At 41.9% G+C, this 24,856-nt stretch overlaps 1 protein-coding gene across 3 annotated transcripts in view; it reads left to right on the top strand.

The window, feature by feature from the left end:
* FAM107B (family with sequence similarity 107 member B) overlaps positions 1-24,629 on the top strand; it is a 112,502-nt gene extending 87,873 nt beyond the window's left edge. For all 3 annotated transcript variants that reach the window (XM_073619528.1, XM_073619527.1, XM_073619529.1), the window contains exons 2-4: positions 18-201; positions 13,785-13,935; positions 19,878-24,629. In XM_073619528.1, the coding sequence (XP_073475629.1) occupies positions 74-201; positions 13,785-13,935; positions 19,878-19,994 (396 nt within the window). In that variant the 5' untranslated portion in view covers positions 18-73 and the 3' untranslated portion in view covers positions 19,995-24,629. The remainder of the gene's footprint in view (positions 1-17; positions 202-13,784; positions 13,936-19,877) is intronic.
* Positions 24,630-24,856: the final 227 nt, after the last annotated feature.

Genomic DNA, 24,856 nt, shown 5'->3' with positions numbered 1-24,856 from the left:
TATTTCCTTTGATATAGGTAATTCTCCAGCTGACTCAGTGTTTGGGGAAAACTTTCCATTTGTGAAAAGCATCATGGCTGAACCAGACTATATAGAATCAGATAATCCAGAATTAATAAAGCCCCACAAGCTGGTCAATCCAGTGAAGGTCTCCAGAAATCATCAGGATCTTCATCGAGAATTATTAATGAACCAAAAAAGGTATGATTTTGGTATGCTGTTTATTCACACAGGACAAAACTTAACCAAGTCATACAATAGGCTTTTCATGATCTCTGGGTTGTGTGTTCACAGAGCTTGTTTGCCAACCTCACCTTTATCTGATACTACCTTTTGCTTACCAGCTGTCACTTGAGGTGAATGCAATGTCATGTGTACACATTGTTATTTTTTGCTGTCTGATGAAAACGCTTTGCAGGAGAATGTGTCTGTCTGTCAGTAAACACCTTTTTTAGATGTTATGAATGAACACCTTATTCTTTTTTTTTCTAAACACAAAAGCTGATCGCCTGCTACTGAATGTTGTAAGACCCTTTTTAAATTGCAGCGCTTCTGCATTGTTACATTAAAGAGACTCTGTCACTTTAGGAATACTATATACCTGCATCAGCTTTCAATATCCTCTGTTGATTTAATAGAGCAAAGCTTCAGCACTTACTGATCATGCTGACCCTAAGTTCACACTTCTGCGCGTGACTACAGGTGCAGGCATGGCATGTGGCATGGCAGCCAACATAAATGAATGGGCTGCCGTGCTCAAGCAAAAAAGTGCAGAGATGTGAACCTAGGGGAAGCTTGCCGGTTCCTCCTTTTCCCCTTGGATTCCTATTGTCCAGTATGACTGCTTATCCTAGTATTGGCCAGTAGGAATGCATTTTGGTGCATTTGAATAGCAGGTGTTGGCACTACCTAGAAGTTTCAGAGTTTTGTGAGGTCAAACCAGCCCAGCATACAGAGGATACTGAAAGCTGCTGTCATGTACCTGGGTGTCTTCGAACCGGGATGTTCCTGGTTCCGCAGCTGCAGTCTTAACTGTTGTGCCACAGAGGAGCTCTGGAGTTATTGAAATGTTCTCCTAGCTTGATGCATTGCCTTGGACTCACTAACCCCACCTGCTGCCAGCTGCGGACAATGTACTATCAAGCAGCCCATAAATAGCAGCACTTCCTGTTAATCAGCACCCCTTTGTTTGAACTTGCTCCCTGGGTGTATTGATAGCTCTGTGATTTTGACTACTGTGTATTGAACCTCTGCCTGAATTCTTGACCATTCTCCAGTCTCCTGATTTGGTACTTCACCACCAGCTCATGTATGACCTCCACCTGCCTGACCATTCTTTGGATTTCGATTTTGTACTGCTTTGTCTGATCTGTTGCCGACTTGACCTGTCTGACTACGTTTTCATCTGAATCCTCAGCATACAAGCTCCACTTCGGAAACTACCTACCACAGGTATCTTACATTACAAACGGGCCACAATGGCAGTGGACCCTGCTGAGATTAAGGAGATTGTGTCAGGGACAATTGATTGGCGCTCATGAACAGTATCTTTCTTCTCTGGATGCCAAATTAGATGAACTTTGTGCTATGCTTTAAATCTTGGTTGCCTGGTCCCTCTGCACTGGTCCAGACTCCAGCTCCTATTCCTGCTCCAATCCAGCCCGCCTCCTCTGCGCCACCCAAACTTCCCTTGCCTGAAAAATTTGTTGGTGATATTGAGGACTGCAGAGGTTTTTTAAATGTTTGCCATTTGCATTTCCGCAACAACCCTGGGACTTTTAGCACTTTGTCTGCCAAAGTGACTTTTGTAATTTCCTTGTTTAAAGGGGAAGACCCTGGCCTGGGTCTCCCCTTACCTGGAACGCAATGATCCTGTGCTGCAAGACACTGACAAATTTCTGGCTTCTCTCCAGACTGTATTTGGCAAGCCAGATAGAACTTCTGCAGCTGAGTACTCTTGGACATACAGCAAGGTACCAGGTCTGTGGCACAGTATGCTATTGAGCTCTGTACCCTGGTTGCTGAGACTAATTGGGATTCAAGGGCATTAGGTGCAGCCTTCTGAAAAGGTTTTACAGATCGCATCAAGGACGAATTAGTCTATAAGGATTCCCCAGAAGACATTGAAAAATTCATAGAGCTGTGTGTTCGTCTGGATGTCCGGTATCATGAAAGGTGCCAAGAGAGACTTAAAACTCGCAAGCTTCCTAGACCAGTTTACCGTTTGGCCCCTAACTTCCAAGCACCACTTCAGTCAGAACCTGAAGTTTCAGTTGAATCCCAGGCACCTGTGGAACCCATGGAAGTCAGCCATCTCCACCTAACAGAGTCAGAGAAACAAAGGAGGCGTGCATAGGGCCTATGCTTGTACTGTGGAATTAAAGGACATTTTGTTATCTGTCTGCACTTCCCATCCAGTAAAAGACCGGGCCTAACCAGTGTTGGAGGAGCTGGCTTAGACCTTACAGGTATATCCTCCAAGACCAAGATTACTGTTCCCGCCATTTTCCATTTAGCCTCTAAACTGAGGCTTTTGTGGATTCTGGAGCCGCTGGCATATTCCTGGACTACACTTTTGCTAAGGAAAATAAAATTCCATTTGTTCCTAAGTCTAGACAAAAAAACAAGGAGAGAGGCGCCTCTGGGTGCAGACGTTTTTAGCAAGCTATAATACACATAAATTAGTCAAACTCACATTTCAGCAGAAAGTGATAGGCATAAAAGTATAGACATAGTTATGTCACGGTGACGATTCTGAGTCCTGGGCCTTGTAGTTCCTCTGTCAAAACAGTCTGGTCAGAGAGTTGTCCACCATTAGAATGGTTATGCCGGCTCCGGAAGACAAACTCGAGACGAGGCGTGAGGCGCAGGGGATGACGTCACCAGTAGTGGACGCGTTTCTTGAGTAGGCATGCTGTGGTGTACTGGCAAGCCGCACTCCTTTAGAGTTTGTGAGTTTGACTAATTTATGTGTATTAAAGCTTATTAAAAACGTCTGCACCCAGAGGCGCCTCTCTCCTTTTTTGTTTTCAGCTCCCTGGAACGTGGTTTCTGTTCTAATGTGATGGCAGCCCTGCTTGCTCTTGACTTTTAACCCCTTCTCACTATCCGTGCATAGACTTATATAGACTGTGTATATAAAACAAAACCGATTGACCACAGATCCATGATTGATCGTTTTACAGTTTTATTGCAGATTTTTATTCGTTTTTTTTATGGTTTTAGTTGTTGCGCCTCCAGAGTTTGCGACTACGACAATCACCCTTCAGGTAGGCACACTCCATAAAGGGGAAATCATCCTGTCTCTCTTATTGATTCTCCACTTCTGCCTGTTTATTCTTGGTTACCCATTGCTACAAAAACACAGCCCTTCTTTTGAATGGGAAAATTGAGAACTAACCTCCTTGGGGGCTGTCCAGTTATGTAAACGGTTTGTTTCAACCCAAAAGACTATCTGGTTGCCTGTTGGCTTCCATGGCCATCCCACCTACCTTGCCTCGTGAATACCATGGGTTTGCAGATGTATTTTGCAAGCAAAAGGCAGAGGTTTTACCTCCACATCGTTCTGTTCGATTAATTTGATTCCTAGAGCACCTCTTCCCAAAGGAAGGACCTATCCCCTGTCATTGCCTGAACAAAAATCTATGGAGGAATACGTACAAGACAACTTGGAAAGAGGTTTTATCCGACCCTCTTCTTCTCCAGTAGGGGCAGGTTTTTTCTTTGTTGAAAAAAAAGATGAGGGTCTTCGATCATGCATAGACTATCGAGGGTTAAATTAAATCATGGTAAAAGACTCCTATCCTCTGCCTCTCATTCTAGAACTGTTTGACTTACTTAAGAGAGCTGTTATCTTCTCTAAGCTAGACCTCGGAGGGGCTTCTAATCTGATTCAAATTAGAGAGGGAGACAAGTGGAAGACAGCATTCAACACCTGCAATGGACATTTTGAGTATCTGGTTATGCCATTTGGACTTTGCAACGCCCCTGCTATCTTCCAACGTTTCATGAATGCAATTTTTCATGATTTCAGCAACAGTTTTGTGATCATCTACTTGGACGACATTTTAATCTTTTCCAAGGCTCATCTAGAGCACGTCCCACATGTAAAGCAGGTATTACGACGACTGAGAGAAAACCACCTTTACGAGAAGATTGAGAAATGCAGTTTTAATCAAAGCCATATACCTTTCCTTGGATACATCATAAGTGCTGTTGGCTTCCAAATGGGCCCTCAAAAACTTTCTGCTGTCTTGCAATGACCCCAACTGACCACTTTAAGAGGGCTCCAAAGCTTTCTAGGGTTTGCAAATTACTACAGGCGCTTCATCAAAGGTTTTGCCTCCATTGCTGCCCATCTTACTGCTATGACTAAGAAAGGTACAAATTGCAAGGTGTGGCCCTCAGAAGTGGAATCAGCTTTCCAGTAATTAAGACATGTTCAGCAAGGCTCCAGTTCTTTTAACATCCAAATCCCTATCTCCAGTACATTGTTGAGGTAGATGCCTCCAAAGTAGGAGCAGGTGCAGTGCTGTCCCAGAGACAGCCTAAGTCCGGTAGAATCCATCCAGTGGTGTTTTTCTCTAGAAAGTTTTCTCCAGAGGAGATGAATTATGGTGGGAATCAAGAACTACTGGCCTTCAAATTGGCATTGTCTGAATGGCGACATCTTTTAGAAGGGGCTCCCAAGCCTTTTCCTATCCTAACTGACCATACAAACCTGCTGTATCTTCAGACTGCTAAACATTTGAATTCACGTCAAGCTCGATGGGCTTTGTTTTTCTCCTGTTTTTAATTTTGTTCTTTCTTATGTCCCTGGGCATAAGAATAAGAAAGCCGATGCTCTTTCCAGACAGTTCACTACTTCTGAAGAAGACTGTCCTACCAAGCAGTGTATAATCCCACCTCAAAAAAATGGTCGCACAGATCTCTACGGCTCTTTCCCAACAGCTACAAGAAACCCAGAATCGTGTTCCTCAAGGCTTGAAGATACCACCAGGTTTCCTGTTCGTAGCCCCTAGCCTCAGAAAACCAGTACGCCTCTGAGCACATGATGGTGTTATCCGGTCATCCTGGTGTCACCATCACACTTAAGAACTTGCAGCATCATGTCTGGTGGCCTCATATGAAAAAAGATGTTACTGACTATGTGGTTGCCTGTCCAACTTGTGCTGCTAATAAAGTACCCCGCACATTGCCCACTGGACTGTTACAACCACTTCCTGCACCTCTCCAGGCTTGGACCCATTTGACTATGGACTTCATTACAGAGTTACCCAAGTCCAAGGGCATGACTGCTATATGGGTCATAGTGGATCGCTTTTCCAAAATGTCTTTGTTTTGTACCGCTCCCTGGATTACCTACAACGGAAGCACTGTCTACCCTCTTCCTTTCCCATATTGTGAAACATCATGGTGTACCTACCAATGTCGTCTCAGACTGCGGATCCCAGTTTGTTTCCCGAGTCTGGAGAACGTTCTGTATGAAACTGGGAGTATCGCTCTCACTCTCTACTTCACATCACCTTCAAATAGATGGTCAAACCGAACGCATTAACCAGACCCAGGAAACCTATCTTCGACATTCTGTCAATGCATTACACTCCAATTGGTCTGAGTATTTGCCTTTGGCTGAATTCGCCATTAATTCCCGTTGGCACAGTGCTCTTGAAACCATCCCATTCTATCCAGCCCTAGGCTATCGCCCTCAGAATTTTCCCCTACTTCGACCTGCTGCTAGTGTACCAGCAGCAGATCAGCAGGTGAAAAATATTCTGCTACACTGGAAAAAGATTTGCCTATTACTACAGAAGGCAGCAGGCAAGTATGCGCTTTTCTTCAACAAAGACGTCATTTTACCCCCATATGTGGTGGGGGACAGAGTTTGGCCGTCAACCAAATACGTGAGACTAAACAATCTTCTACCAAATTGGGCCCTCGATTCATCGGTCCTTACAAAATTATTGCTCGAGTCGGGCCAGTCTCCTATCGGTTAAAACTGCCCTCCTCTCTACGGATACATCCCATATTCCATGTTTCTCTCCTCCAAAAAAGGCAATTTTCAATTGCCACTCCAGAACCCAACAGCTACCTCCTCCTGTTCTTGTTGATGGACAACATGAGTTTGAAGTCTCTAAGATTCTGGATTCTAGAAGGAAGGGTCCGTGGCCTACGGTAACTGGTTCATTGGAAGAAATATCCCGTCACAGACCGTTCCTGGGTTCCAGCCAAAGCTTTGCGTGCCCCTGTTCTTTTTCGAGACTTCCATGCCTCTTTTTCCACTAAACCCCGCTCGGCCCCCGGAGGGGTCCACTGAGCAAGGGGTCCTGTCATGTACCTGGGTGTCTTTGAAGCGGGATGTTCCTGGTTCCACAGCTGCAGTCTTACCTGTTGTGCCACAGAGGAGCTCTGGAGTTATTGCAATGTTTTCTCCCAGCCTGATGCATTGCCTTGGACTCACTAACCCCAGCTGCGGACAATGTACTATCAAGCAGCCCATAAATAGCAGCACTTCCTGTTTGTTACTCTGTGCCCATTTGTTTGGACTTGCTCCCTGGGTGTATTGATAGCTCTGTGATTTTGACTAGCACCACCCCCGAAGGAGCCGCTTGGTGATTTTTGGGTTCTATGCCTCAACTCCAAGAATGGCCTCAGCCCCTCTGGCAGTTAGGGCTCTTGTTATAACATTTCTGCAAACACTTTCAAGAATGCAAGTGAAGAAAGTACCAATATTCTAGCTGTAGATTGATATCAGAAACAAACACACAACTGGTAGTGATAAATGAGCTAAATATATTTTCACGGTTTAAAGCATATAGAAAATTTACAACACCTTTTAAACCTTGCTGCAAATAAATAATATATTAGAAAAGATAACCTTCGCTTAGCAACTGTAAGTATAAAAAAGCCCTTAACACAGGCGCTGAGAGGGGGGAGAGAAGACTTGTCAACTTCTCAGCTCCTTCTGGGCCACAAACACCTTTTGAGAAGCAAACACACAATGAAAAGAAAAGGGTTACACAAGTACAGTAAGCACAGTTCTGTAATGTTGCAGGTCCTGAGGTGAAGAATACTAGTGTCTTCTGATGGCAAACGTGGCTGTCTCTGCTCCTGGCTCCCCTCAGGCATCCTCACTCCTCCAGTGGAGGAGGCTTAAGGATATCCCTCCTCCTCTGTTGGAGAACACAGTCCCTGGTGTCAGCGTGTGTCTCTCTCCTCACTCTGGCACCTCAGTTCCTCCCCCTCACATACTACTCCTCTCCTCACTGTTAAGTGTCACTGTGTCCCAGAGGAGGACTTTGAGCCTTGGTATCTCCCTCTCTTTAAAGTAATCTCCTCTCCTCTGTCTCCTGTCAGCACTCTTTTTCTTTTACCTCAGTACTTCCCTCACTTCCATCCCCTCAGCACTTCCTGAAACTCCCCTTTTTTCCCAGTGGTCTCTGTCTCTCTGTCTCTCTGTTTTCTGGAAGGACCAGTCAGCATCTCTGTCTCCATCTTGTGGCGAAAAGGAGAAATTGCATTGCAACATGCCTGCTACATGTGTAATGAACCTCTGCCTGAATTCTTAATCATTCTCCAGCCTGCTGATTTGGTACTTCACCGCCAGCTCGTGTATGACCTCTGCTTGCCTAACCATTCTTTGGATTTCGATCTTGTACTGCTTTGCCTGATCTCTTGCCAACTTGACCTGCCTGACTACATTTTCATCTGAATCCTCAGCATACAAGCTCCACTTCGGACACTACCTACCACAGGTATCTTACAGCTGCTGCAGTATGTGCAGGTACTTCTGGGTATCTAAATACGAAAAAATTGTTGTGCTTGAAAAAACTCAGTGAATTAACAAAAAAAAAAAAAAAAAAAAAATGGCCGAATAAAGTGCCAGATGGAAATATGCAGATGAGACATCAATCAGAAAAGTGCTTGTGCAAACAGATCCCAAAAGGAATCCTTCACCTCGTGAAATAGACAACAGAAAGATATCAGGATGTACTCTTACCCCAGAGTGTGGACCCTCTAGTTATGGAAGGTCACATAGACATCAGTTATGGAAGGTTACATAGGCATTTGGATATTCACAACTGGTATGCATCCACGGAAGATACAGGACAGATGGTGTGTGTCCCACACGCCGTTCCTCCTACACTGAACTATGATCAACCGGATAATCCAGCGGTAACCCAGATAAAGAAAGCGAGGCTCCGTTAGTGTAAAAAACCTTCTTACATGGAAATGAATTCAATACATTTTGCACTTGCACATTTTCAAAAGTGTACAGGCAAAAATTACAACCAACAGCAATCACTACTGATATAAACAAGCGCGATGACAAATCTGTGTATCCTTGCCCGACCGGTTTCGTCACAAATGTACTTCTTTCAGGGCAACTTATGGATATCTGCCTGTCATATCCAGGAGGGCTTGTACAACTGAAACACTACTATTTTAGGGTAGAAAGACATTGTGAGATTACCAAGTGCTACATTTTTTGTTTTTTTGTTTTTAATTTACTGAAGCTTTAATATTTTAACCACTTGCCGACCGCCTAACACAGATACACTGCGGCAGAATGGCATGTGATTGCTTGCCGCGGGCGGGGGGTCCGATAGGACCCCTCCCCCCCGGTGCCCGAGGCAGTCGGCTTCTGACTGGGAGCGATCAGAAGTGAGGGGGAGACCATCCATTTGTGGCCCCCCCCCCTCGCGATCGCTCCCAGCCTCTGTATAGTACACAGAGGCAGAGGAAGTGATGTCATCTCTCCTCAGCTCGGTATTTTCCGACATCCAAGTGATGGTAAAACACACACACACACAGTAAAACATGCCAGGCATACTTTACACCCCCCTTTACCCCCCCGACCCCCCCCCACCCCCGGGCACACTGACACCAAGCAGTTTTTTATTGTTTGTTTTTCTGATTACTGCATGGTGTCAGTTTGTGACAGTTAGTGTGGTAGGGCAGTTAGTGTTCGCCCCCTTTAGGTCTAGGGTACCCCCCTAACCCCCCCTAATAAAGTTTTAACCCCTTGATCACCCCTCGTCGCCAGTGTCACTAAGCGATCGTTTTTCTGATCGCTGTATTAGTGTCACTGGTGATGCTAGTTAGGGAGGTAAATATTTAGGTTCGCCGTCAGCGTTTTATAGCGTCAGGGACCCCCATATACTACCTAATAAATGTTTTAACCCCTTGATTGCCCCCTAGTTAACCCTTTCACCAGTGATCACCGTATAACTGTTACGGGTGACGCTGGTTAGTTAATTTATTTTTTATAGTGTCAGGGCACCCGCCGTTTATTACCGAATAAAGGTTTAGCCCCCTGATCGCCCGGCGGTGATATGCGTCGCCCCAGGCAGCGTCAGATTAGCGCCAATACCGCTAACACCCACGCACGCAGCATACGCCTCCCTTAGTGTTTTATAGTATCTGAACGTATCAATATCTGATCCGATCAAATCTATACTAGCGTCCCCAGTAGTTTAGGGTTCCCAAAAACGCAGTGTTAGCGGGATCAGCCCAGATACCTGCTAGCACCTGTGTTTTGCCCTCCGCCCGGCCCAGCCCACCCAAGTGCAGTATCGATCGATCACTGTCACTTACAAAACACTAAACGGATAACTGCAGCGTTCGCAGAGTCAGGCCTGATCCCTGCGATCGCTAACAGTTTTTTTTGGTAGCGTTTTGGTGAACTGGTAAGCACCAGCTCCAAGCAGCGTCAGGTTAGCGCCAGAACCGCTAACACCCACCCACGCACCGTACACCTCCCTTAGTGGTATAGTATCTGAACGGATCAATATCTGATCCGATCAGATCTATACTAGCATCCCCAGCAGTTTAGGGTTCCCAAAAACGCAGTGTTAGCGGGACCAGCCCAGATACCTGCTAGCACCTGCGTTTTGCCCCTCTGCCTGGCCCAGCCCACCCAAGTGCAGTATCAATCGATCACTGACACTTACAAAACACTAAACGCATAACTGCAGCGTTCGCAGAGTCAGGCCTGATCCCTGCGATCGCTAACAGTTTTTTTGGTAGCGTTTTGGTGAACTGGCAAGCACCAGCGGCCTAGTACACCCCGGTCGTAGTCAAACCAGCACTGCAGTAACATTTGGTGACGTGGCGAGTCCCATAAGTGCAGTTCAAGCTGGTGAGGTGGCAAGCAATAGTAGTGTCCCGCTGCCACCAAGAAGAAGACAAACACAGGCCCGTCGTGCCCATAGTGCCCTTCCTGCTGCATTCGCCAATCCTAATTGGGAACCAACCACTTCTGCAGCACCCGTACTTCCCCCATTCACATCCCCAACCAAATTCAGTCGGCTGCATGAGAGGCATTTTCTTTATGTCCTCCCGAGTACCCCTACCCAACGAACCCCCCCCCCCCCCCCCCCAAAAAAGATGTCGTGTCTGCAGCAAGCGCGAATATAGGCGTGAAACCCGCTATTATTGTCCCTCCTGGCCTGACAATCCTGGTCTTTGCATTGGTGAATGTTTTGAACGCTACCATGCACTAGTTATTAGCGTAGGGTACAGCACTGCACAGACTAGGCACACTTTCACAGGGTCTCCCAAGATGCCATCGCATTTTGAGAGACCCGAACCTAGAACCGGTTACAGTTATAAAAGTTACAAAAAAAAAGTGTTATATATATATATATATATATATATATATATATATATATATATATATATATATATATATATATATATATATATATATATATATATATATCAAAAATAGTTGTCGTTTTATTGTTCTCTCTCGCTGTCTCTATTGTTCTGCGCTTTTTTACTGTATTCTATTCTGCAATGTTTTATTGTTGTTATGTTTTATCATGTTTACTTTTCAGGTATGTAATTTTTTATACTTTACTGTTTACTGTGTTTTATTGTTAACCATTTTTTTGTTTTCAGGTATGCCATTCACGACTTTGAGTGGTTATACCAGAATGATGCCTGCAGGTTTAGGTATCATCTTGGTATCATTCTTTTCAGCCAGCGGTCGGCTTTCATGTAAAAGCAATCCTAGTGGCTAATTAGCCTCTAGACTGCTTTTACAAGCAGTGGGAGGGAATGTCCCCCCCCCCCCCACCATCTTCCGTGTTTTTCTCTGGCTCTCCTGTCTCAACAGGGAACCTGAGAATGCAGCCGGTGATTCAGCCAGCTGACCATAGAGCTGATCAGAGACCAGAATGGCTCCAATCATCTCTATGGCCTAAGAAATCGGAAAGCTACGAGCATTTCATGACTTAGATTTCGCTGGATGTAAACAGCGCCATTGGGAAATTGGGAAAGCATTTTATCACACCGATCTTGGTGTGGTCAGATGCTTTGAGGGCAGAGGGGAGATCTAGGGTCTAATAGACCCCATTTTTTTTTAAAAAGAGTACCTGTCACTACCTATTGCTATCATAGGGGATATTTACATTCCCTGGCATAACAATAAAAATGATACAAAAAAAAAAAAAATGAAAGGAACAGTTTAAAAATGAGATAAAAATGCAAAAAAAAAAAAAAAAAAAAAAAAAGCACCCCTGTCCCCCCTGCTCTTGCGCAAAAGTGAATGCAAGCGTTGGTCTGGCGTCAAATGTAAACAGCAATTGCACCATGCATGTGAGGTATCGCTGCGAAGGTGAGATCGAGGGCAGTAGTTTTAGCAGTAGACCTCTTCTGTAAATCTAAAGTGGTAACCTGTAAAGGCTTTTAAAAATGTATGTAGTTTGTCGCCACTGCACGTTTGTGCGCAGTTTTAAAGCATGTCATGTTTGGTATCCATGTACTCGGCCTAAGATCATCTTTTTTATTTCATCAAACATTTGGGCAATATAGTGTGTTTTAGTGCATTAAAATTAAAAAAAGTGTGTTTTTTTTTTTTTTTCCCCAAAAAATGCGTTTGAAAAATCGCTGCGCAAATACTGTGCGAAAAAAAAAAAAAAAAAATGAAACGCCCACCATTTTAATCTGTAGGGCCTTTGCTTTAAAAAAAATATATAATATTTGGGGGTTCAAAGTAATTTTCTTGCAAAAAAAAAAATATATAAATATATTTATATATTTATATTTCATGTAAATAAATAGTGTCAGAAAGGGCTTTGTCTTAGAAGATTGGGTTATGTGTGACATAAGCTTCTAAATGTTGTGCATAAAATGCCAGGACAGTTCAAACCCCCCCCCCCCCAAATGACCCCATTTTGGAAAGTAGACACCCCAAGCTATTTGCTGAGAGGTATAGTGAGTATTTTGCAGACCTCACTTTTTGTCACAAAGTTTTGAAAAAAGAAAAAAAAAATTTTTTTTTTCTTGTCTTTCTTCATTTTCAAAAACAAATGAGAGCTGCAAAATACTCACCATGCCTCTCAGCAAATCGCTTGGGGTGTCTACTTTCTAAAATGGGGTCATTTGGGGGAGGTTTGTGCCATCTGGGCATTTTATGGCCTTCAAAACTGTGATAGGTAGTGAGGAGTGAAATCAAAAATTTACGCCCTTAGAAATCCTGAGGGCGGTGATTGGTTTTCGGGGCCCCGTACGCGGCTAGGCTCCCAAAAAGTCCCACACATGTGGTATCCCCATACTCAGGAGAAGTAGCTAAATGTATTTTGGGGTGCAATTCCACATATGCCCATGGCCTGTGTGAGCAATATATCATTTAGTGACAACTTTGTTCAAAAAAAAAAAAATTGTCACTTTCCCGCAACTTGTGTCAAAATCTAAAATAATCCATGGACACAACATGCCTCTCAACAAATAGCTTGGGGTGTCTACTTTCCAAAATGGGGTCTTTTGGGGGGGTTTTGTGCCATCTGGGCATTTTATGGCCTTCAAAACTGTGATAGGTAGTGAGGAGTGAAATCAAAAATTTACGCCCTTAGAAATCCTGAAGGCGGTGATTGGTTTTCGGGGCCCCGTACGCGGCTAGGCTCCCAAAAAGTCCCACATGTGGTATCCCCATACTCCGGAGAAGTAGCTAAATGTATTTTGGGGTGCAATTCCACATATGCCCATGGCCTGTGTGAGCAATATATCATTTAGTGACAACTTTTTGTAAATGGTTTTTTTTCTTTTTTGTCATTATTCAATCACTTGGGACAAAAAAAATGTAATATTCAATGGGCTCAACATGCCTCTCAGCAATTTCCTTGGGGTGTCTACTTTCCAAAATGGGGTAATTTGGGGGGGGGGGGGTTTGTACTGTCCTGCCATTTTAGCACCTCAAGAAATGACATAGGCAGTCATAAACTAAAAGCTGTGTAAATTCCAGAAAATGTACCCTAGTTTGTAGATGCTATAACTTTTGCGCAAACCAGTAAATATACGTTTATTGACATTTTTTTTACCAAAGACATGTGGCCGAATACATTTTGGCCTAAATGTATGACTAAAATTGAGTTTATTGGATTTTTTTTATAACAAAAAGTAGAAAATATCTTTTTTTTTTTCTAAATTTTCGGTCTTTTTCCGTTTATAGCGCAAAAAATAAAAACCGCAGAGGTGATCAAATACCATCAAAAGAAAGCTCTATTTGTGGGAAGAAAAGGACGCAAATTTTGTTTGGGTACAGCATTGCATAACCGCGCAATTAGCAGTTAAAGCGACGCAGTGCCAAATTGTAAAAAGTGCTCTGGTCAGGAAGTGGGGGTAAATCCTTCCGGGGCTGAAGTGGTTAATATGCCAGAAGTGAAAATTATCAACCTTGTGAAGAATACAAGATTGCTTTCAGCTTTTTCATGTGTGTGTGTATATGGTCACATAATTAATTGATTAACTTTTGTTTAATTTATTTTTGTTACTTATAGAGGCCTTTCACCCCAGAACAAACCAGAATTACAAAAAGTAATGGAAAAGCGAAAACGGGATCAAGTTGTCAAACAGCAGAAGGAAGAAGCTGAACAAAAAAAGTCAGACTTTGAGATAGAGCTTCAAAAGAGACATCAAAGACTTGAGGAAGTGAGTGACTTGTATACAGTTGTGATCATATGTTTACATACCCTGGCAGAATTTATGATTTATTGGCCATTTTTCTGAGAACAAGAATAACACAAAAACTTTTCTTTCACTCATGGTTCGTCTTTGGCTGAAGCCATTTATTATCAATCAACTGTGTTTTAAATCTAAATCATCACAACAGAAATCTAAATCATAATCACAACGGAGACTACCCTGATAAAAAGTTTTTAATACCCTGTATTGCCCCCTTTTAACATCAATGACAGCTTGAAGTCTTTTATGGTATTTGTGGATGAGGCTCTTTATCTTCTTGGATGGTAAAAAGCCTCCAGTTCCTGTAAATTCTTGGGCTGTCTTGCATGAACTGCATGTTAGAGATCTCCCCAGAGTGGTTCAATGATATTGAGGTCAGTAGACTGAGATGGCCACTCCAGAACCTTCACTTTATTCTGCAGTAGCCAATGACAGGTCGACTTGGCCTTGTGTTTTGGATCATTGTCATGTTAGAATGTCCAAGTACATCTCATGCGCAGCTTCCTGGCTGATGAATGCAAATGTTCCTCCAGTATTTTTTTAAAACATACTGCATTCATCTTGCCATCAATTATGAGCAAATTTCCTGTGCCTTTGTAGCTCACACATCCCCAAAACATCAGTGATCCACCTCCGTGTTTCACAGTAGGAATCGTGAACCTTTCATCACAGGCCTTGTTGACTCCTTTCCAAATGAAGCGTTTATGGTTGTGGCCAAAAAGCAAAATTTTGGTCTCATCACTCCAAATGACTTTGTGCCAGAAGGTTTGAGGCTTGTCTCTGTGCTAATTGGTGTGTATGAATGCGCTACTCCCGTACTTAATCACCACCTACAATACTTATTTTCTATTATTCATGAATTGTTCATGTGCATAAACTTAAACTTTGTGCATAAACTTACAGCTCTACATCAATTCATCATATATCCATATATTAATCAATACATAAAACAAACATCCTTCAAACGTGTTACAAAATCTTTAATGTGACTGGCGTGCTCCTATGTTCCTTCAGTGTTCATATGTGACTGAGTGAGACACCTCCACCATTCAGATTGGCCACTCACCAGATGCTTAACTAAAGATACGCCTTTGGTTCATTCAGGGATAACCACTCCACTTAGGCAACCCTTCTCACCGGCTAAAACTTGGACTTTAATATTCCTCATAGGAAAACATGGGGACAAAAAGCGATCATAGCGCAATATGTTTGAACCATTTATTTTAAAATTTCAAAGTTAAAATGATCACTCACATTTAAAAGTGCCCTCCAAGCTGGCACGAAGCTTATCCAGCAGTTACGGACGGGTAAGTGGTTGTTAGCATGGTCCGCCTGGTAATGATGTGCGGCCTCCACGCTCGGCTTGCGCTCCAAGCCTCGGAAGCTGCCTGATGACGCATTTGTCGATGCGAAACGCGTAGAGGCTGCTGGGAGAATTTTGCATCAGGTGACCGGACGTGAGCGGGAACGAGGCTTGGAGCGCAAGCCGAGCGTGGAGGCCGCACATCATTACCAGGCGGACCATGCTAACAACCACTTACCCGTCCGTAACTGCTGGATAAGCTTCGTGCCAGCTTGGAGGGCACTTTTAAATGTGAGTGATCATTTTAACTTTGAAATTTTAAAATAAATGGTTCAAACATATTGCGCTATGATCGCTTTTTGTCCCCATGTTTTCCTATGAGGAATATTAAAGTCCAAGTTTTAGCCGGTGAGAAGGGTTGCCTAAGTGGAGTGGTTATCCCTGAATGAACCAAAGGCGTATCTTTAGTTAAGCATCTGGTGAGTGGCCAATCTGAATGGTGGAGGTGTCTCACTCAGTCACATATGAACACTGAAGGAACATAGGAGCACGCCAGTCACATTAAAGATTTTGTAACACGTTTGAAGGATGTTTGTTTTATGTATTGATTAATATATGGATATATGATGAATTGATGTAGAGCTGTAAGTTTATGCACAAAGTTTAAGTTTATGCACATGAACAATTCATGAATAATAGAAAATAAGTATTGTAGGTGGTGATTAAGTACGGGAGTAGCGCATTCATACACACCAATTAGCATTCCTTACCCATCTTAATGAAGGTTTTTTTTTTAATGCAGCAACCCTGACACGTATTGTTGAGATATTTTTGAGATATTAGGGGTTGTTTTGCGCCGGTGACACATATACAGTTGTCTCTGTGCTGTTTGGCGTATTGTAAGCAGGACACTTTGTGGCATTTGCATAGTAATGGCTTTCTTCTGGCGACTCGACCATGCAGCCCATCTTTCTTTAAGTGCCTCCTTATTTTGCATCTTGAAACAGCCACACCACTTGTTTTCAGAGAGTCCTGTATTTCACCTGAAGTCATTTGTGGGTTTTTCATTGCATCCCAAACTATTTTCCTGGCGGTTGTGGCTGAAATTTTAGTTGGCCTACCTGACCATGGTTTGGTTTCAACAGAACCCCTAATTTTCCACTTCTTGATTAGAGTTTGAACACTGCTGATTGGCATTCTCAATTCCTTGGTTATCTTTTTATATCTCTTTCTTGTTTTATACAGTTCGACTACCTTTTCCCGCAGATCCTTTGACAATTCTTTTGCTTTCCCCATGACTCAGAATCCAGAAACGTCAGTGCAGCACTGGATGAAGGATGCAAGAGTCTGTCAGGAGCCCAGAAACGCATTGACCTTTTATATATATATATATATATATACACACACACACACACACACACACACACACACACACACACACACACACACACACACACTACAAGCAAACAGATCACCTTTTAATAGCCATTCAAACCCCTTTGTGTCAACTTGTGTGCATGTTATCAGGCCAAAATAACCATGGTATGTAAACTTTTGATCAGGGTCATTTGGGTAGTTTCTGTTGTCATAATAAATGGCTTCAGCCAAACAATAACCATGAGTGAAAAAAGTTTTTGTGTTCTCATTCATATTCTCTGAAAAATGGCCAAGAAATCATAAATTCTGCCAGGATATGTAATCTTACGAGCACAACTGTAGTTTAAAGTGATACTAAAATCTTGTTCTTTTTTGTTTAAAAATAACAAATATGTCATGCTTACCTGCTCTGTGTAGTGGCTTTGCACAGAGCAGCCCAGATCCTGTTCTACTTGGGTCCCTCGCAGGTGCTCCTGCCCCTCCCTCCTGCTGAGTGCCCCCACAGCAAGCAGCTTGCTATGGGGGCACCCGAGCCGAGTTGCTGCTCTGTGTGTCAATTCAGACACAGAGTCGAGGCCGGGCCCTGCCCCCTCTCCTCATTGGCTCACTGACTGGCTGAGACACCTAGTGGGCACCATTGGCTCCCGCTGCTGTCAATCAAAATCAGGAGGGAGTGTCTTGCACGGCCGAGTCTCTCATGCAACATCGCTGGATCGGGATGGGGCTCAGGTAAGTATTAGGGAGGCTGAAGGGGGCTGCTGCACACTGAAGGTTTTTCTTATCTTAATGCACTTCTACCTGCACTTCAGTGCTTCTACCGACTCACGGCTTCCATCGGTCAGTGGGAGCCAGGAGACGCCGGCCCCAGATGTTTACCATAGAGATTTCCGATGAACCAGATGGTCGCCGGATCTCGCCGGAGTCTCTATGATCGCTCGGAGGGCGGGCGCGATGTTATGCCTTCACGCCCAGCCTCTGATCTCGCCGGAGTCTCTATGATCGCTCGGAGGGCGGGCGCGATGTTATGCCATCACGCCCAGCCTCTGCATTCAAACAAATAGCGCCGCCTCGTCTGGGAAGCCGAGATCTTTTTTTTTTTTTTTTTTTTTTTTTTTTTTTTTTTTTTTTATATTTCAGGCTTCCCAGCCTAGAGGTGAGATATGAGGTCTTATTGACCCCATATCTCACTGTAAAGAGGACCGATCATGCCATATTCCTATTGCAAGGGATGTTTACATTCCTTGTAATAGGAATAAAAGTGATCAAAATTTTTTTTTTTTTTTTTTAAAGTGTCAAAAAACGCAGAAGCGAACGCATACGTAAGTCCCGCCCACATATGGAAACGGTGTTCAAATCACACATGTGAGGTATCTCCGCGAAAGTTAGAGTGAGAACAATCATTCTAGCCCTAGACCTCCTCTGTAACCAGTAAAAAATTTGAAAGCGTCGCCTATGGGGATTTTTAAGTACCGAAGTTTGGCACCATTCCACGAGCGTGTGCAATTTTGAAGCGTGACATGTTAGGTATCTATTTACTCGGCGTAACTTCATCTTTCACATTATAGCAAAAAAAATTGGGCTAACTTTACTGTTTTTTTTTTTTTAAAGCACAAAACTGTCCCCCCCCCCCCCCCCCCAAAAAAAATGCATTCGAAAAATTGCTGCGCAAATACCGTGCGAGATAAAAAGTTGTAACAACCACTATTGTATTCTCCAGCGTCTTTGCTAAAAAAACATATATAATAATTGGGGGTTCTATATAATTTTCTAGCAAAAAAAATTATGATTTTTACATGTAGGAGAGAAATGTCAGAATTGGCCTGGGTGGCAAGTGGTTAAACATAGTCTTCAATAGCAACAGAATGGCTTTACCTTGTAAATGTAGTAGTGCATCATTGCTGTGCATAGCCTATGCAGAGAGCAGAACTGTGGGAAGGACTAACCACTACAGGTGGCCTACAGAAGACAGGAAAATGGATACAAGGCCAGTCACACTACACGAGGAAGAAGTGCAGTCGTGACTGGTCTTTATTACAGGAAGCTCTTACACAAGGCATGCTTTTATGCTGGATAAGATCTGGAAGAAATACACAAAGCACTTCAAGATTTAAAGTGATTGTTAACGATTAGCTTTTAAAACAACCCATTCAGTTTAAAATGGAAATGAAAGGCAAAACATTTGTGTATAGATATTAAAAAAAAAAAAAAAAAAAACACTATAAAGAACTTTTTTCCCTTTTTTGGGAAATTGATCACATTCCCTCTGTTCCCCGCTGCTTAAGAGCTGGGAGAGGAGAAGCAATAGGACACTGAGCTTTCCAGTGAATGGCTGTGCAGGGGGGGAGGCGTGTCAGGACAAGTCTGAACATTGGAGGAGAGTAGGCTGAGTTCCCAGCACAGCTAGACAACTGACCAAGGTGTGTCCTCCTGCTTAGTGTGGTCAGTTTTTGATAGGAAAGCAGAGTGACTGACACGAACACCAGGGATTTCACACAAATGAAGCATTACAAAGAGAACAGGGGACTTTTTTTTATACAAGTATATGGTACAGCGGCACATATCAGGAATAGGAAATGTTGGAGTAACAAACAATTTAAGTAAGAATACACACACTTTGTTTTTTTTTTTAGACAATATTTGCTAATCCTGGAGTCCAGCTTTATAGTCTAAATTGGCTAAATGTTGCCAGCAGCCTCCTTTACCTGTCTTCTAGCAAACTTTTGTTAATTGTACACTGCCTGCAGAACATGCGGGCTAACGTGTGCTGTCAGCTGATGTCACTCCGCCAGGCCATGCCCTGGATTGATCCTGGTACAGATACTTGTACCTCTTAGCAGGCCTCTTGGAGACTGAGCCAGCCACTCCTGCCCCCTCCACAGCCCAGAGCTCTAGTGACCATTCGAGTGGCAGAGCAGAGAGCCGGTGGCTGACAGTCATTGGCTCTCTGCTCACTGAAGACCGAAAACTGAGCAATCCGCTGTGTTTGATCACACAGTTGTCGGCCTTGGAGGCTCCGGGGGACAGCTGCAGCTGGGATCGATGCTGCAGCCATCTGGGAGAGCATTTTTTTTTTTTTTTTTTTTCTATTCTCAAACTTTTCTTTTAACACTCTTTACCATGCTTTACACTTACTAAGTATATTTAGTGCTCTCATGCAGTGCTTGCTTTTTCTAAGGAATGCTTGGTCATCTAAGTTCTCGTTTTCTAATTGTTTTCCTTTGTCATGCAGATGGAAATGGAAAAACATAAGGGTGAAGAAGAACAGGAAAACAAGCCTGAGTTTCTCAAAGTTAAAGGCAACCTCAGAAGAATGAATCAGGAAATATCCAGTGCCAACAATTCATAGACACCAGCAGGTCAAGGGCATTGTTGTTTGCTGTAGAAAGATATTTTTACTGGACTAGAGATGAACATTTTGTTGGAGATTTGCCTTAATGGACAATTTCAGGTTGAATTTTCACCATTGATGCAATTAAGGCCTGATATAGCAGAGGCATCTTTCAAGAGCCAAGATAAGACTGTTAAATTACAGTATCTGGATTCAGAGCTGTCTGCTGACAACGTGGCCTTTCTGTTTTGTTTCTTTTAATGGGTTGACACATATTTTGGTTAAGTGATGCATTGATGCCATGCAGGTCCTGTGCAAACCCTTTTAAACTATTTTGCAGGGTAATATGATATTAGACTGAATTAATATAGTTGCTTTTTATGTTAATTGGGAAGACGAGAGAGAAATCTATGGTGTCATTTTTTTTAAGCACCCTTCCCAGTCCCTTTGAAGTGCTGGAATAAAAAAACTAGGATCTAGGTAGTTCTGCTACACTGGTTTTCGTGCTGGAGGAGTAGGCGTGGTGGGTGGACTGATAACAATTACATAGAACTAGTGATACAATATGCCTAAACTGCAAATATAGGTGCCCAACAAGGTAAATCTTAAAAAAAAAAAACAAAAAAAAAACAGTGTATTATTTTGTGAAGATTACCTTAAAAACTGAAGGGCATCTATATATACATTTTAATTTAAATTTCAGTTACTTTAGCTGTTTTAAGTCTTTGTTGGATTCTTTTTTTTTTTTTTTTACTTTCCATAAGGCTGGACTAAACATTTTCAGTAGTAGGCAGAAAAGGCTATCAGCTTTGGGTAAAGCCTTCAGTGTTCCCAAAAGTTTTCAGCATGTCAGGCTGTTGGGCATTCAGTCTTGATACAGATTTTAATTTGTTTTTGGTTCTATTGTATCAATGATACACATTTCTTCTATTAAAGTAACCAAATGATTTCTTACTCTAAAGCTGTGACTTGAATATTTTTTAGTTTGCAGATGGGAATGGTAACATCAGTAAGTTGCCTTTTTTTAAGCCCCCAACAAGTCAGATCAGTCTTTCTGTCCCATTCTTGAATGTTAGGTGAAGTCCTAGAGTCATTTGGCCAGATCGGTGGAAGTCATAGGTGTGGCGAATTTGGCCAGACTCTGTTTGTTCTTGATGTCTTACAATATGCTGTCACATACCCACTTGTGTCATCACTATTCTGCCTTTCAATTGACAAATGGTATTGCCTTTCAATTGACAAATGGTATTGGTATATTGGTTTACCGGTTTTCATGTGTGGGCAGCTTTGAATAACAGTTTTTCCATGAATTATTAGTCGGTAATGGTGGTAGAATGGTGCACCAATACAAAATACGAAATGGACACAAAGAGACCGATTTGGGTTCTTAAGTGCAGTATCCTATAGCAACCAATTGGAATTCAATCTGCTCAGAACAATATAAGACAGATTCTGATAGGTTGCTTTGGGTTACTGCACATAGGAACTCTTTGTAGAACAAGGTCATTATTGTACAGGCATGGTGCCCCTTCCATCAGGTTCTCCTTTATATTATGGTCTAAAGTAAGAACTGAGCATATTGAGGTACACTATCTAAATCATGGTTCTGCGCTACCAGAGGTAGTACTTATTTAAAACCGTTTGATAAATTGTCTCAATAATGCGGTCATCCGAAAAAATGGAGACTGCAGTTTCATTACACCAGTAAATACACTACCCCTGTACTAGCACAGTAATTATTCACGTTATTGCAGAAAAGAACTCTGGCTTTAGCAAAGATTTGTTTTTCTAGTTCTTCATTTTCGCAAAGATGAATTTTGACCTGTGGTTCTAGTAAAGCCAGGAGCCTTAAATTTTGTAAGGCTGTCAGAACATACAGTAGGTCATGTGCAAACTGCATTAATCAGAACTTGAGTTCAGTTTTTTTGAAGCCAAGTCAGTTTTAAATTCTGATTATTCACTGCACTTTGCTTATTGCTTTTTCCTTTGCTGAATAAATATGTATAGGGTGGGTTGTATTAAAAAAAAATAAAACCTGGGGAGAATCCAGTAATGTTGCTAAATGTTAACACAGCGATTTAAGAATTCTTATTCGAATAGGAATGTGTTTACTTATCCTTGTAAACTTGAACATTATCAGTTAGGCTACTGGCAATCTGTGAGAAGATAGTTCCATAAACTGGCACCATACTCCACATTTTCATGTGCCATAATCGTCCATGTAGATGTACTAATTCCTCTTAGGTTCATGTTATGTTTAGCATTTCCTGTAACTTACTGTGCCATCTTTATGTCTATTGTAAGCAAGTCAGTGAAACCAATTTTTAAAGAACTGCAAAAAATATTATTCGTTTTGCAATGTTCTGAAAAGTTCATTTGTAGTCAATCATCTAAATTGACTTGATATACTATGCCTGTTTTGTGTGTCAAATGTTGTATTTATTATTGCTGGGTCATTTCTGAAGTTAAAGGGCAGTATCTGAATAACTGACTTAATATTTTGGTTTGTTGTACAGTTTTCATTAAAGTTTTCTTGTGCTACAGAGTGATCTCAGTTACCCCTTGTAACACTTTATCAAATACGCTTAGAAAATGATAGACAGGAAAAGTTAAAGTGATTTGTAAAAATATAATGTTATACGTGCCTGTTCTGTGCAATGATTTTGCCCAGAGCAGCCCTGATCCTCCCCTTTTTCGGGCCCCTGTCGGTGCTCCTGGTTCCTCCCCCCTGCTGAGTGGTCCCATAGCAAGCTACTTGCTATGGGGGCGCTCTTGTGGCTCAGCACCTCCTTGCCCCCAACCTCTCCTCACAGACTGCGATTGACAGCAGCAGGAGCCAATGGCTCTGGCTGCTGCCTTTATGGCCAATGAGGAGAGAGAGTGCTGATCTCTAGCACAGCACTGGATTAAGATCAGACTCGGGTAAGTATAAGGGGGTGCTGGCGGAGATGAAACCTGGACACAGAAGATTTTTTTACCTTTAATGCAGAGAATGCATTAAGGTAACAAAACTTCTACCTTTACAACCTTTAATCGCAATGGTTTACAACCACTTTAAATATCTAATAGTAATGATAAAATACTTTCACTTAATTCTACATGAATCTTTTTGTGAATTTGTCCATCCAGTGATGTTTCCATGTTGTAAAAAGCCCAGCTAGGTGACACTGAGAACAGATCTATTCTTTGATACTTTGTTTCTGGTGTTCCTTGGACAGTAATACACAGCTAATCTTAGTTAAAGTAAAGCAGGATACCCTAAAGCTATCAGAAAGGGAATGGCTTTAATGTCATGCACCATTGACAATCAATTTATAGACAATAAACAATTATAAACAGTTTATAGGATCTCCCTATCTAGCATGGAGTATGGAAAAGCACTGGGAAGTTTGATGTTTAATCCACATTATAAAACGGCCTAGACTTGATCATTAATTGGAACAAGGATATAAATATGGGAGCTGCCATAGTATTTTTTTGGAGGGTGCATGTTCCAGGACTGTCATTCTGGGTCAGTGACTTGCTTAGGTTAAGGATGACTACCCTGAAACATGAGGAATTGAGCGAATTTCTTTCCTGCAACCTGAGGTTGCAGGAAAGACATTTTCTCCGTGTATGACCAGCCTAAATTATGTTTTTTTTTTTTTTTGTTTTTTTTTTGTTTCTCAAATGATTATTTTAAACCTGTTGGTGAATGAGCCTGTGCATTATTGCAAAATCAATAATGTACATTGCTTTTGCTGAACTCATTCTGATTACAGATTTGCCCTGGCCTTCATACTTAAAAAGTGGCTTCAGGGTTTTTTTTGTGTGCAGCTGGAGCAGTCAGAAGTCCTGACTTCTGGGTCATGAACACACGGTGTACTAGCATAGGAGCATCAGCCAGCTGTCTCACATATTAAGGAGGTGTTAGAAATGGCAGCCTACATATTACACCTATTTTGTCTAGTAAAACACTGCCCTTAAACAATGTCTCTAGTGCATGAAGATACACAAACTCTTTACAGACCTTGTAAGATCAAATTTTTTACTTTTTTTTTTTTTTTTTTACCTTGAAGTTGAACAGGTTGGTTAAGCCTAACAATAAAAAAGAAAAGCCTGATTAAAAAAAAAAAAAAAAAAAAAAAAGATTATTTTGATAATGTTCTAATTTACTGCACTGACTTAAAGTTGACCTCATGATTTTATTCTCTACAAAACAAGGGTATTATTTTTTTCCTTTTAACTAAAGTTTCTTTCTCTTGGAACTAACCACTCTTAAATATTTGGTTGGTAATAAAGCGCACCAGTTTGAATTATCAGAAAAAGTGGAATAGCTTCTGATTTGTTACATTCCTTTAGGGAAATATATACACTTTGTGGGACTCCCACTAAGCAGGTCAATTTGGAATATTTTTTATTCATAGACATGAGGCAGAGATGTACTATTTTGTCTTTTCTGTTTATGCATTTTTGAATGTTTGCCTCTTCCTTTGATAGCAATCTATTTTTTCATTGCATTCTTACCAGTTTATACAAAGGGAGCCTATTTTGTTTTCATGATTATACAGTTTTGTATTTGCTGTTTATGTATAATTTTACTGTGTTTTAAAATGAGGGTCGAAATACTCAAACCAAATCTGTGCTTAATAAATCTATATGCTAAGCTATGCACATTATGTCTGCGGCTGTGGTTTTTAATTTAATACTCATGATTTTTAGACCATTGTTCATTTTACAGATTTATTATCATCGGTTATTTATGTACGTATGTACTATTTACACCTAAGCTGGCTATATAATGTAACCTTTGCAAATTTAGATAAACCCTGTCTGGAGAAATACACTACCCTAGGTATTCAAGGTAGTGCAGTACTGCGGTTTATATAAAATAGAACACA

This window comes from Aquarana catesbeiana, linkage group LG03 (genome assembly GCF_042186555.1).
Source record: "Aquarana catesbeiana isolate 2022-GZ linkage group LG03, ASM4218655v1, whole genome shotgun sequence".
Classification (NCBI taxonomy): Eukaryota; Metazoa; Chordata; class Amphibia; order Anura; family Ranidae; genus Aquarana; species Aquarana catesbeiana.
Note: the sequence above shows the minus strand (reverse complement) of the source record. Positions and strands in the feature narration are given on the sequence as shown.